We start from the raw sequence: 15,010 nt of genomic DNA on the forward strand, positions 1-15,010 counted from the left end.
AATAAAAAGGATTGCAACGATCCATCAGCGATGTTTCGATTCTCGTTGCAAACATTTCCGCGCCGCTGCTGGAAGAGCGATGCGTCGACGAATTTATATCACCCAACGCGATCGACGGCTTTTGTGCGAACCGCGTTACTCGCGGATGCGCGTGTAATCCTCGAGCCAGGGTTCTGTAAATCGGCGGGGAAAGTCTCGCAAATGTTGCAGATCAATTATCGCAACTTTTGTTTCTTTTAACCGCGTTCGATATAAATAATATATAATCGATACGCGACGCGTCGGACAAATATCGTTCTCTTGCGGAATTTGCAAATAATAGACTTGCATCTGTAACTTCGGCGCTGTATAACGATGGCCAGCGATGCGGTTTAATTCGACCTCTTCGACCTGTCGGATATATGCTAAGGCTGCATCACTTAACACATTGACTGCCGCGCCGATGTCCGCACCGATTATTCCAAAACTCGAACGGAAGTTGAAATAACCGAAAGTCCGGAGGCGCGCTAAATGAATTCATCGCGTACGGCGCGTAAATTCGTTAGCTCGTAATTGAGACTCGCTTGTTGGTTGCATATTTAATTTGTCGCGCGCAATTTGCTGCGTCTTCTACGTAAATCAACGGGACACAGCGGACATATTTGCTGACGGTGATGCCCGCGCGGCAATTGCGCGTAGAAAAAAGCGAACAGGCGCGCATTCCGTTTTACGACGAGCGAGAAAGACGAGCGTTCGTCCCGATGATATGTTCGGCGATATCTGCGCGCATTACGAGGCGCTCCCCCAGTTTGCTTCATGGCTCGTCGCGGCGGTCGGAGGAGCGACACGAGCGGTTCCACGTGAAAGGTGAACCACGAGGCTCACGTACACCGTTTGATGATCGCGTCGCAGATGGAAGGAGCGGAGAAGGCGAGCCAGACGAACTTTCTATTCAAAGGACGTTAAACGCGTGTCGCAGGTGGTGAAGCCGGCCATCACGGAGAAGTTCGTCGTGGCGACGACGGAGGGTAGCCCGGCCAGATTAGAGATCAGACTGTGCTCCGACCCGAAGCCGCGGCTCGTAGCTTGGGAATGGGGCAGCACCAGACTGCACGCCGGTTAGACCGCTTGCCCCAAAACAAACTCCCGCACGAGAAGTATTCCATTTCGCCTTTGCCCCCGGTCTTCTTTATTCATTTCCTCGTTACACGTGCCGGCGTTTTTTTCAGTTTTTTTCAGTTTCTGCCGCACCGGCGGGGTGAGTGAAAAACCAGCGCGAGAGAAGCGACTGATGATTGAGTCGGGTTTCGGAATGAAAAATGCCGTTATTTGGATGACGCTGCCTTGTTTCTCCAGCAAACGCGCGCGGTCGGCTTTCCGATGCCTCGTAATACATCGACACGGCCCGGCCGGTCGTGTCGATGTATTAAATGCCTCGTGTCTCCGACGATTTTCTTCCGATGAGACGTCTCGCGCCTGACGTAACGTTCGATTTCTCACTAATTGGTGTACTTTGCGCAAGACTACGAGCGGGCTCGACGAGAAGAAAAAAAGAGCGTCACTATTTGGAAAAATACGCATGACGACATCGTCACAAATTGCTATATCGAGCCATCCGCGCTAACGAAGGACCGTGGGGGAAGAAGGAGGCGGAGGAAGGGGAGGATTAATCGATCGTTTACCGGTATGTAAAATAAGGATTCGGAGCAGCGTTATCGCGTAGAGAGCGACAAGTGCGTCACACAACTGAGTAAACGGCAAAGCGCGGCGCTCGCGAAGCCGACAAAGGCCAAGGGGAATTAATGGGCCGACTCACGGAAACTTTCTATTAGCGTTTAAGGGGCGCATTGATCTCCCGGCCGCTTTGTTTCACTTTTCGCAACACGATAACGCGCACGTGAGCTGGCCCGAGCAGATTGAACTGTATACGTCCTTTATCTCCCTAAACGCAAAGGAGAGATGCGCGGACGACGAGATGCATGTACGTGCACGATGGATTCCGCTTTCGCGGTACATAGTCCGCGCGCGAAATTACTGTGGCCGCGCCGAGGGCAGCGACTTGCGTTTATGTGCTTTAACCGCGCGCACTTTGACTCTCGTCCCTGGGCCTTTCCCGTGTCGTGCGACTTTTCACCGCGATTCCTCGCCGCGGTCATTACGCAACCATCTCGTTACGCGAGGTACTCTTGCACCCTCCCGCCTCCGCCTTGCCAAACCAAGAGAGAGAGGCGTCCGTCACCGCGCGCGAGCAACAAACCGCTAACTCTCCGCTTCGGCCTTTGTTTTGTCTTCTTATAAATGACTGCCTTCCTTCTTCTTCTTCTTCTTCTACATCTTTTGCTCCCCTCTTTCTTCTCTTCATTTTTCTAGCTCTCCTCCTTCTTCTTCTTCCACCACCACCACCACCACTTCTGCCTCGTTCACCGAACTGCAGACCCGTTAAACTTCCTTCCACTCTCGCCGAGCGAACGGAGAGGGCACTCGAGCTTCCCCGGGATTGCTCTTTCGTATACATCCTTCTTTCCTTTTTCCTTTTCCCGCCGCCTCCGCGCGCTTCCCGGCATAATTGGCACTCCTACGGATACCTTATCGACGATCCTGCCGCGCTCGCAATTACCCCCTTGGTTAATTGATCATTCGCCCGTAGTAACCCGAGAGTCACGAGATCGGTTCGGTCTTGAGACATCCGTTCAATTTCCGCGAGGCCCCAAATCGATGCTCTCCACCGGATACTCACGCCCTGAATTTTTCCCATCGCTCCTTCCCCTCCTCATCCGCCATCTGTCGTCGTCGCTCGAAATATCAGGCGAATTAATTAGTTAACCCGTTAACACGGTTCTTCGTCGGTTCTGCGAATAATTGCTCCGCGTCATGCCGGAGAGCGCGCGACATACCCGAGAAATTTCTTTACACGTCCGATGTGTGTGCGTGCGAGAGATATGTCACTTTCGTTTGCAATCCAGGAGATTGTTTTCAGTCAACAGCGCTGTCTCATGGCCGCCATGTCTTTCGGTTGATTAATTTTCGATCGCTTATTGCTTAATTTCCTATGATTTCTTCCGGCCGTCTGACGGAACTCGCGTATTAATCTTCCGTTACCTTGCCACGTTTTATTTCAGTCGGGAGACCATAGAACCCGGATATACGGAATAAATTATGTCGAGATGCATGGATGCTATTGTTATCGTTAGGTGAGGTCCTGGAGCCGCGCTACCGCGCACTCGATCTAGAGCCGTTGGCTTCGGAGGACTGTTATATAGCGATTTTGGAGCTGACCAGCACGGTGAAGGAGGATCAAAGGCTGTATCACGTTATCGTGGAGAATGACCGCGGCAGCGACAGGCGCGCGCTCATGCTGAGAGTCGACGAACCCGGTCAGGTAAAAAACAAAAAAAAAAGAAGAGAAAAAAAAAGAGCGAAAAGCGAAACGCCGCGCATGCTTGTTGCGTCGTACGTGCGGATTAACGTCTTAATCGATGTTAGACGCACCGTGTCTTGCACTTTAGCTGCCCACGCGAGAAACGAAGAAAAGAAAAGGAGAAAAGCGCGGCGATATCAGCGTCGATGAAATCCTCGTCCCGTGGATTCTCGACGGAGCGAACCGGAGCGAGGTCCGCGAAAAACGATCGCGCGCGTGTATTCTTCTTTCTTATTTTTATACAACCCACCGCGCGGGGAGTCATTAAACGCCGCGACGATAATCCGCTGGCACGGAAACGCATTTTGAAATATTTAACGGCATGGTGCAACGAACAAAAGGCCGGGGAATACACTCGTGTACTCGTGAATGACGGCCTCGTGAATGACGGCCGCTGCGCGCGCGGCGGCACTCGCGCTCGCGCGAAGAATGTTTTTAGCCGCGCGGCGGCAGCGCGCATACAGAGTATTTTTCTCTGCTGCAGATCCCGCTCGTTATCGGCGCCGTAGCCGGATTCACGGTGCTCTCGGTACTGATAATGGGATTCGTTTGTTTCCTACGTTCGGATAGGTGCTGCGTGGCCAGAAACACGGTGCCGACGTTGCAGCAAGTGCATTGGTAAGCACGCGATATTGCGCAGCGCGCTGATTTATACAGGCGGACGCTCCGCCTGCGCCGTGGATCACGCGAGCACGAGCGCGATGCTCCAATATTGTGTACATTTGAGCGCGAAAGCGTGCAAAAGTGTCTGCGAATTTGCATACGCGGGGACTCGGGATTTTCCCGCTACGATGAGACACGCGTTTCACCGAGGGGATGGAAAGCTCGCTCTCTCTTTCTCTCTTTCTCTCTCTCTCTCTCTCTCTCTCTCTCTCTCTCTCTCTCTCTCTCTTTCCCCCTCTTTCTCTTTCTCCGAAGCTCTCTTCTGAATTCTCTCGCGTATTGTCAGCAGGTGTGAAAGAGAGAGCACAGCACGCTAAGATTTAATTTAAAAAAAGAATAGAACCTCTCGATGGCAGTATTTAAGAATTTTTGTATTTTCGCGCGTTTAATTTCAGGAGAAAGGGAAAATATATCATTTTCTTTCTCTTCTTCTCCATCCGTGACGAAGAGAACTCTCTTCTCTTGCTTCGGAGAGAAACGTGCCGAGTAACAAGATTAATAAATTGTCCGACAGCCTGACATTATGCGCAGATTCCTACGGTCTGGGGTTTCTTTTCGAAGTAAATGAGACATATATAGAGAGCGCTTTTAAAAAGTAACCCCCGGGAAACATTGCCGCTCGCCCGCTCGCTCACGCGCGTGTGCCACGCGGAATGCGGTACACACAAAGCATCTAATGAAACGAAACCGGAATGATATCCGCACGCTATTCCGCAGTACAAAGGCTTCCAACGCGATGATAGAGGATCCACGCTTGGCGGTGGATACGATGGAGCGTACGAGTCAGCAGTTCGTCCCGGAGAAACGAGCCAATCACGTTCTGAAGCCCGTCCCGTCGCAGCAATATCAGCAGGAGTGTTATCAGCATGACCCGCAACACCAGCAACAACATTATCAGAGGCATCATCATCATGGACAACCTCACGGACAATACACGTTGCAGGTCAGATAAGTTAACAATCAGACAAAAACAAAAATAACCGAACCCGTTGTTTCGCACAGTGTGTAGATGAGTCCCGATGCGTCCCTCGTTATTTTTCTTTCTTTGCTCTCTCCCTCCCCACCTCTCTCTCTCTCTCTCTCTCTCTCTCCCCACCTCTCTCTCTCTCTCTCTCTCTCTCTCCCCCTTTCTTTCTCTTTCTCTCTGTCTCTCTTTCTCCCTCTCTCCTTCTCCCTTTGTCTCTTCCTGTCTCCTCTATTTCTCCCCGTCTCTCCTTACCTTTCTCTCTCTACTTTTGCTACATTTCTTCTCTCTATCTTTCTCTCCTCCTCACTTTTCTCCCCGTCTCGTTATTTTCTCATCTGCCTAACTGTGTCCATATCTGTCTATTTATCTATCCGTCTGTCTGTCTATTTTAGCTATTCAGTTCCTATCTTTTCCTTTCGTCCCTGACGTGTCACGCCGCTGCTTCTCAATTGCACGTAAAGTTCGTAGCAAGTTTTTGACACATACTCACACGTACATGTACAGACACACACGGTCCTTTGAGTCCTTTCGACGTTCGGAGTTGGTTATTACTTGGCTGTTCGTAGAGTTTTGCACGACATGCTCTTCAGTACGTATGTAATAATATGTCATGTCTAGAGAGTTGCCAAAGAGGAAGTTTGTGTAAATGATACATTATATCCATCGTATTGCGAACCGTTGCTTTATGAGTATACAATTTGATCGCACAAGAGATCGATCAAGAGAGCGCGATCAGGCGAACATTTTTTTTTTGAACTTACGGGGATTAAAACTCGAGTCGGAAAGTTAGTCATTTCGCTATCAAAACAATGAACGATCATATGTTTCTCACAGTGGCACGATCTTTGCGCAAGAAATCACGATTAATCACAAAACGCGATTCGATCTCCGATTTGCGCGCGTATTTCCATTCGCAATGCAAAACTCTAGCCGTCCACGTTAATGTACAGTGTATCAAATCTGCTGCAGAGTTCTCACTCAATTTCGCCGAATCACCGACCAACACACGTCACCAGCAGTAGCTCTCTATTACGCTACCAACGAGATACTTTTTCAGCTGCTTGCTCATTTTGCACTCGTCCGACAGTAGCCAGCCCGACCGGAGCACGCGCGTGTAAATTTAATCTCGAATTCGCGAAAGCGAAACTGCAAGTGCATGCGACTTGACCTGAATGCGAAACTAACCCCTTCCCTCTCTCTTCCTGCCGTTCGGATTATGCATAGCGATTTAACCTGCGTCGCCGGCTCGTCGGTACCACGACCTATTTTTGCCCGTTAATTCGCCGGATTGTTTGTCGGTGACTGCCAGTATTATTTATTTTCCAACTGTCCGCTTGTGTGTATGTGTGTATGAATGTGTGTGTGTGTGTGCGCGTGTGTGCGGGGGTTCGTCAAGCGGAATGTATACGCAGAGAGGAAAGTAAAATAACGGCTTGTTTAAACATTGACGCTCTCCGATCCCACCCACTCGCTCACTCACCTATTCACCTTCTTCCTCCCCCCCCCTCTCACACGTTCGTATATATGTCAATTAATTGAATCAATGAGCGAGCAATCTTGGCGCAGGAAAAATTCCTTCTACAGGACGAGGAGCGGGACACGCTAAATCGGATTAAAAAAGGCAAGGAACGAGGAGCACAAACTTTCCACCTTTTCTCCCGGAAAGACCTCGAAGGTTTTATATATAAATAAAATATTGTATTGTGTTTCGATACGTATACACGTGCGCGCACACATACCCATGCACATATATAAACACACATACATGTTCAACAGTCACTCGTGCAAACATGACCAAACATGGAGATGTATAAATATAAACACACACACACACACACACATACACATACACACACACACACACGCATTACGCTTTAATGTACCAAACGCACACACATATTCACATGTAAACAAAACGCAAACACTCCTACTGGGTCGTCCAAAAATTTGTTGACACTTCGACTGATGAAAGTATATAATTAACGCGTTACACTCATCTCCCCGTTCGCGATATTACGCGCGTAAAAGTTTATCATGACGTTATGATCGTTATTTATGATATAACTATTGCGATTGTGCATGGAAGAATCTACCAACACGTCGCCTCTTCGCAAAGATCTGCGCGGGAAGTTTTTAGACGATCCAAACATGAAATTATTACAAATACTTATGCGGCGATTAGGTTCACGCTCACGCTCATGCTCGCGCTCGCGCAAGTATCGAACTATCACGTTCTCCGATCGCGATAGTCACTTGAGTGATTTATGCGCTCGGTAGGGTGCATTACGCATGCATTTGGTTGCATCCCGGCTCCCGGGCGTCCCACCACCAATTACCGCCATGTCCTTGTTTGTAATTTAATTCAGATGGATGTACATAAGTAGAACGCGTGTTGACGATAACGCCGCCCAGGATGGACGATTAAACGTGCGCGCGCGCGCAAGAGAGAGAGAGAGAGAGGAAAGGAGAGAATACAGTTTAATGCTATCTCGTACTTGTAAAGAAGAAGAAAACAAAGAAATAACAGCCAAATCAAGTGGAAATTACTCCTTGCGAAGTAGAATACTTGATCTTGCAAGGAGAGCGACTCGTTGATTCCTTTCGTGTCTTCGACGAGCGCGTCAAGCCGCGTCGAACCGTGCGATTTAATTGCACCAGAACGAGAAAGGAACGTTTCTATAACGTCACAGACGAAACTCAACTGCCAAATTGTTGGATGTAACGCTCGAGCGTTTATCGACAATCGTTGTCAACGAGCACTATGTGTGATTTAGCACATAATCTCCTTTCATTAACTTATAAAGTAGTATTGGGTCAGTCAAAAAAAAAATACGGTTCGATTATTTGCCTTTCTTGATGGTAAATCGGCCAGCGTCTATATCGCTAAAAGCATATTGCCGAATCTTTGACAAAAGATCATAGACAATGACGGAATTAATTACTTAACTGACGAATAATTTGTTCCCGCTGTATGCACAATAAAGACAAACGATAAAAAAATCGAACCAAACTTTTTGATTGATCCAACAACTGTAAAGTTGTAGATTTGAGACCAAACGTTCCATGTGTCTCTTTTGCACGTTTCCCACAGCAATAATTATAGAAAGAAAATCATACGTTTATAGTTAGAAGTCTCCTAGTAATAAATAAACGCTCGAATACTATGTCAAAAATCTTCCCTGTACGTGTGAATCGCGTCTTCTCATTAATTGCCCGTTTAATTACGCGTTTCGAAAGTGTTTCATGCTCGGGAAAACCGAAAAGAATCGACGAGTCGCGTGTCACGACCAACCCTCGTTAAACCTGAATCCCCCGTCGTCGATTCTCCCGAATTCGCTCGTTTCTCGCGAAAGCGGTTCATTTCTCATCCTGTTTTAATTTTGATTACAACCATAAAGAAGCACAGCCTCTGCAGCCACGCGTCCTGCGAAATTCAAGAACGTAAGACTGACTCGATCGAGACGAGTAAATTTACGCTTTAAGTAGCAACGCACTTTTTACGACGGCCGATCGCGCATCGAGATTATCTGATCATTTGAAAGATTTATACGGTTGTGAGGATAATTGTGAATCGATCATGCTTAATTCGATCGTTTAAAAGTCATAGGCGCGGTTAGCGAATATCGATATTTGAAAATATTACTTTTTTTTTCTTTTTTCTTCTCTGTATATTTTTCGTTCGATCCTTGATATTACGTATATACACTCGAGATGCCGATGAACCGTCGAAGACCATTCAAAGGTGTTTGTATAATAGATATTAATTAGCCGAAACTATGCTCATTACGACTTAACGATGATATACATATTACTATTAATCGAACGCTAAGTGCATATGTACATACGCGTATATATATATATATATATTCGCTTAGATCACGATCTGAAACACCGAATCGTCGTCCAATCAATGAAAGTTTGGCGGTAACAGCGATGTAATCGGCCACTCACGTTCAACACTGCCATGTGCATCTCTATGTCGCTGTTACGAGCGGTAGTTTGAACTACAACAACTAAGCCGACGTGATTTTGTTCGCAGTTGTATAGTATAGTCGTACGAATGATTTATCGGCTCAGAAACTCTCGATAAAGAGAGAGAAAAAAAAAGGAAAAAAAGAAACGGGAACCAAACTGTATAGATCGTTTCAGAGCGCGTCGCCCGACCCAACATCCGAGCATGTCGGAGTTGCATTTTTGTATGTACCCCTGCACCCCTACGAGATATGTACAGAGAAAAAAAGAGATTTTCCACCGATTACTTTTCACCCCCCTCCCACCCCTCTTCCAAGTACGACGCACCGTTGTTTGCTGTTACCTCGATCAATCGTCCTCCATAGCGAGTAAAACTTGTATTGTATCTCCTGACTGTTGTGCCGTCGTCGTTCTGATGCGAATTACACCGACTCTGTAATCGGACTAATAATATGATGATGGGACTCCGTTGTACGGCGTATGAAATAGTTCCGAGAGGAGTTCTCGAGTTCTCTTCCGTGTATAAAGTTGTCATTAAAAGGTGATCACACATGTGTGCGTATGTGTTTGTCATCGCACCCACGCATACCTTCCCGTTCCTTATGCGCGCGCGAAGCCTTTCCGAATCTACGTAGAGTAATAAGCACGGATTCTGTTTGTTTTAAACGTGTTTTCTCGATTAACATTGCACGTTGCCGCGAAGTATATCGCGCGTACAAGAGGTCGCGTCATTCGTTAGTCTTTATTCATTGTTCATCGCCACTCGTGCAGTTATTTATTGCTCGTTACTATAGTCATTTGTATTCTTATTACATAACTATATAGTTATATGTAATACACACATACACACACATACACACATATATATGAATATATTAAGTAATTATATAATTATCATTCACGATTTCCATAATATTTCGATAAAGAGAGAATATACACAATATTATATCGTGTTACACGATATATTTGTATAATAATATTTATATACAATCTGTATAATATTTATATACATAGGGTTTGTGAACGTGTACGTCTTCATTTACATACTATGCACATACCTACTACGTACTGTGTATTTACTCCCTTAGTTTCGGTTTCTGCCTGTCATGCTGGATCTACCCTAACTGTTATAGCCTGGACTGTTTGGCACCTGCGTTGCGTCGGGAGTGTAGAGAAAGACCCTGCGCCCACGAGACTTTACCCCTTGCGCGCTACGTTTTCGAGCGCGCGTAGAATTGCACAGATTGCACATCTATGCTAGTTTCTATATTCCTGACTGCCGCAAGTAATAACCCGTAGAACGTTATGGTAGCAATTCGTGCGCGTCAGTGCACTCTGTTTGCGTATGTATATATACGAGGAACAAGTTCACATTAACCCTCTTCAGCTCCGCTGTTCAGTTCAGCAGTACATGGAACAGACGTATGTTCGTGAACGTTTTTTTTCTCTTGTTTGATTTTGACAACGTCGTGATCTTGTTGTCTCTTCACAATTGTACACATATATTGAATTGATTTTTGCAACACTATTCCCTTTTTTTCTTCGTGCAAGCTTTAGCGACACGAAGGAATAATTTTCTTACGACAGAGTTTCTAATACCCGAAATCACACGAAGACTAAGATAATAAATATTCAAGATTCTCAGTTGCTCACGAGCTATAGCGGGTTAATGCGAATGAAAATTTGCGAAATACCGAGGGTTATGATCCTAAGATGGCGATTGTGCAGGGGGAGCAGCTGTTTCTCAAACCCGATCGCTTAGCGACGTTGAAGCCGCATTGCAAGAGCGAGAAGCCGCCGCAATATACGACATTCAAGCCGAACTCGAACAACTGAGGGAACTTTACTGCATTTATTTTGTATCGATATACACGCTGATGTGAGAGAGAGAGAGAGAGAGAGAGAGAGAGAGAGAGAGAGAGAGAGAGAGAGAGAGAGAGAGAGAGTGCAGAAGCGAGATAGCATAAGGCTGAATGAGAGAAGAAAGTGACACAAAAATGACACGAAATCAAATACTAAAGCTGTAGTTTTACTTCTATCATCGTCGATTATTACATGTATGGATTATAATTTAAGAAAAGCGCGTACACACACGGTATATGCATGTAATAATTATAAACGACTCGAGACGAGCGAATTCGTCGATGACGACGACAATGACGACGACGACGACGACGAAAACGACGGAAACTACGAAATCTTTCACGAAATATACTGCCAAAGAACTCCTCTAAAATAAGATACGCGATCGACATGATCCCCAGAACCAATTGAGAAACGAGAATTAATGCGAGAATTAATGCGAGGTGTCCGTTTATAACGCTCACGGCGATTTTAATAAAGCAATGATTTTCATCAATCGCTATTTTTATTAGCGCTTTTTGAGGGCAGGTAGCGCGCATCGTCCGCGAGCTTGCAAATACGTGAGTCTAACAAAAATTCTTCTTGTGCGTAAATACGAAGGAAACTAGAGTGCAAGTTTTTAAAACGTAACGACATGTTTTCTATCAAGTCGTGTTCATCTTGAGCTCGTGGACGATACTTGACCGTTGCTGAGAAGTGAGACTTTCAGTTGCGTCGATTGCTCTCACAATGGTTTTGCAGCGTTCTCATAGACCGAATTGCCATTGATCGTAATATATACAATATCGAACGTGTTTGTTATAAAAATAAACTTACAACATCGTATATAAAAACCCCGCTACTTTCAATCCCATCTATATGAAACCACGAAGAAATGAGCAGACGAAAAATCGAGACGCTCTTATGGTGTCTGCTAACGTCGATTAAATTTTAACCCGAATTTAAATTCTACTCGGATAAAGACAAACTTAGGTTAAGGTTTAGCCGATAGTGATAGAAACATATTATTATTCTCTCGAGAGTTTCTTTCCGCTGCGTAGAAGTGATCTGTTTATTTCGGCACGCGAATTTTTGTACTTTCTGTATATCACCGCACCGTATCTTTCGGTCTACTATCGATCTCTGTATATATATTTATCATTGTATTCATCTATATTCATCGTATACTTACCGTGACACCATCAGTCACCGAGTCGATACTCATCGTGGCAAAGTGAATGTATCTCGATATCTGGGAGTTTTGTCAACGCGTTTTAAAATTGTCTCGCGCCACGATTATTTCGCGACGATGCAGTGACAATCGCTTCCGTGGACTGAGCGATTGTCTGCAACAAGCCGATTTGCCTTTCACATATCGCGCGACGCGCTGCGCAATTACGAAGACATCTGCCGCGAGACACATGTTGCAATCGCAGATGACGTTTTTCGCGACAGCCCGACTTTCCTGGTCATCTCCTACAGCTCGCGCAGGTACCGCGACGGGGAAGTCGCGAGACGTCCTTGCTTTTTTCAGTCGACCTGCCGGCGGGCTCCTCAGCGACGATCGAAGTTTCTCTCGACGTTGAGTCTTATGTTATTCAAATTCGATTCCACAATAGTGGAGGATTAAAATTGCAAACCGGTGAGAATTTTAAAGTGCGAGTCGAAGAAAACGCTTCTGATAGATGCCCTCGGGAGCGCGCATGTAAGAGACGCTTTTAAGCGCGCCGTTGAGCTTAAGTTACTTTTCGCTTAAAGAGAGGAACACGATCGACGGGGGGCAAAGAGGTTTGTTCCTTCGGAACAGTTTGCGAATGACTGTGTATTTTCCTGCGCACGCTCTTGTTTCGTTTCGTTTTGTCGCAAATTCCCGCTGCCCCCGTATAATCGAGCAAAGTTCTCGGTTTTATCGATTTCTCGCATTTTTTTGTTTTTATTTTACTCACCACCGATCGTCCGCTATCGTCGTTGAACTGCAGTTGAGCTTAGCGACACGTCGCCGTCCGGTTTCTATGCTCTTTATCGGCGCAAACTGAGGAAGACTGGAACGCGCATGGTGCAATGTATGGTGCTCGTCGGCAATGAGGTCGCAGCAGATCTCGCAACCGGAATAGAACATGCCGTATGAAGGTAGGAAATATACGGGACACAGCATCACAGCTCCATCACCATCCACGGCGGCGTTAATTCTGTAGAAACGCAAAATGAATGAGGAACAAATGGAGAAATATTAGATTGACGAAACAATTGCTTTTTCTCTCTCGAGATATAACAGAGAAAACTTTCCTTGGGTAGAATAAATTAATTTTTTAATTTCGTTAACATGACGATATAGCAAAGGGCTTAAAGTTCATCTCGGTTAACTGGAACAGAAGCGATCAAATTGTCAATGGCGAATTAGCAAGTGAGCGCCATTAAAATTCATGATGTAACGATGCGATGTCGTTACGATGTCGGACTTTTATCTCATATCGTAATGATTCTTACGTATCGTATGATTCACGGTGTTCATCGCTTTGTTGTTACATTGAATGTAATTATTACGTACTCTTATGCTGCTCCTCGTCTCCATAATTCAATGTAATGATACACATCTTCGAGCGATGTGCGTAACTGTTATCTTTCGCCGGCCATTTGCATGACTAACTGTAGTGCATACGCACCAATTTCAAATTAATTTCGAATCTCGCACACCCGTATTTCTGTCGATACATATCGACCTACAGAGTTCGTGGTTGACCGACCGTGCGCGACGCATTTTAGCAAGTCTGAAAATAGTTGTTAGCAGATGATACTTCTATAGTCAAATATTTATATATTCTAATGTCGGTAGGAAGGATTCATTTGACAAATTTTCAACAAGATTCAAAGCATGTAACTGCATAATAATTCCATCTATTTCGTGTGCAAAAGAAATATTTAGAAGCTTACCAAAAGGGCGGCACTTGACGACGAAAACATGACGATAGGTTTTAATCATTGATATATAAGACATAGATAGCATAATCCTTCCAGTTTTCATAAGAGAAAATATAGAAAACAGAGAGCAGAGAGAAGAAGGAGAGGGGTCAGGGCCGATTTTAATTGAGCCACCGACGAGATACTATGGCTGTGTTCCGAAATTTACTGCCAATACTGAAAATACATAGTTTGTGTCACGTATACTATAGAATTTCAGTGCTGGCAGTGAATATCGGAACGTAGCCTATAAATGCGGTCTGTTCTTTGTAGCTGCACTGCTGAACTGGTGCAATAAGCTAGAGTGAGAAAACCTATACTTGTTTCACTTTAACTGATTGCACCAATTCAACAGTGCAGCTACAAAGAACAGACCATACACGCACGTACACTCGTGAACTAAAAGGTATGTGCACCGATTTTTTGTTGACTTCGGAACGCGCTCTAACTTGAGGAGAAAAACAACCACTGTTTCATACGTCAGCGCTGTCACTTATTACGAGAGCAGAAGGATGGCATATATGAGTGTCAAATAAGTAGTGATTGTGACGTAGACACAAATGTCTTGGAGACATTGAGTTATAATTGAAGAAATGAAGAAAACAAATATAAGTGATTGTGAAGAAAAGTGGCAAAAGGCTTCATAAAATTTGTAAAACAGCATATTAAAGGAGAGTATTAATTGTCTAATAATATTTTAAGTGAAAAATATTTTTAAATTTGAGAGATTAGAGGGGTATGTACCTGAAAAATGAAAACAAATTGTCATTGCACTTGGACAATTTTTTGACACTGATTTATGGTATTAATCGATATTCGATTTTCGGTACTGATTTATTCTCTCATTTCTTTATAAGAAAAGAAAAATTGATACGGATCGTTCGTTTAACCGGGATAATTGATTGAATGTCGAGTAAATTAGAGGGGTAAGTACCTTAAGAATAACAACAAATTGTCATTGCACTTGAACAATTTTCTGACACTGATTTATATTATTGATCGATATTCGGTTTTCGGTACTGATTTACTCTTTCATTTCTGTATAAGAAAAAAAAATTCATTCCAATCGTTCATTTATTCGCGTTAATTTGATGAATAAATTAGATATTGAACGGCCTTCGATTTTCGGTACTGATTTATTTTCTCATTTTTTTATGAGACAAGAAAAATTGATACGAATCGTTCGTTTATCTGAGTTAATTTGTTAAGTA

General features: G+C 44.8%; 2 protein-coding genes across 6 annotated transcripts in view; one reads left to right on the forward strand and one right to left on the reverse strand.

The window, feature by feature from the left end:
• The window catches only part of LOC105189402 (hemicentin-1), a 194,145-nt gene extending 182,465 nt beyond the window's left edge, over positions 1 to 11,680 (forward strand). Inside the window, exons 9-13 of one of the 4 annotated variants that reach the window (XR_003113175.1) lie at positions 959 to 1,097; positions 3,171 to 3,358; positions 3,968 to 4,015; positions 4,778 to 5,003; positions 6,594 to 6,690. Coding sequence is in view for 2 of the 4 variants with exons in the window: in XM_025300545.1 (XP_025156330.1) it covers positions 959 to 1,097; positions 3,171 to 3,358; positions 3,882 to 4,015; positions 4,778 to 5,003; positions 6,594 to 6,719 (813 nt within the window). In the remaining 2 variants the exon portion in view is untranslated. Of the gene's footprint in view, positions 1 to 958; positions 1,098 to 3,170; positions 3,359 to 3,881; positions 4,016 to 4,777; positions 5,004 to 6,593; positions 6,720 to 10,727 lie in introns of those variants that run through there. The other 3 variants (XR_003113173.1, XM_025300545.1, XM_025300546.1) reach the window with 3 other exon arrangements.
• LOC109504429 (uncharacterized) overlaps positions 1 to 13,465 on the reverse strand; it is a 64,577-nt gene extending 51,112 nt beyond the window's left edge. For both annotated transcript variants that reach the window (XM_019844245.2, XM_019844241.2), the window contains exons 1-2: positions 13,390 to 13,465; positions 12,788 to 13,030 (exon numbers count right to left, since the gene is read on the reverse strand). In XM_019844245.2, coding sequence (XP_019699804.1) covers positions 12,788 to 12,996 — 209 coding nt within the window. In that variant the 5' untranslated portion in view covers positions 12,997 to 13,030; positions 13,390 to 13,465. The remainder of the gene's footprint in view (positions 1 to 12,787; positions 13,031 to 13,389) is intronic.
• Positions 13,466 to 15,010: the final 1,545 nt, after the last annotated feature.

This window comes from Harpegnathos saltator, unplaced genomic scaffold (genome assembly GCF_003227715.2).
Source record: "Harpegnathos saltator strain DR-91 unplaced genomic scaffold, Hsal_v8.6 scaffold374, whole genome shotgun sequence".
Classification (NCBI taxonomy): Eukaryota; Metazoa; Arthropoda; class Insecta; order Hymenoptera; family Formicidae; genus Harpegnathos; species Harpegnathos saltator.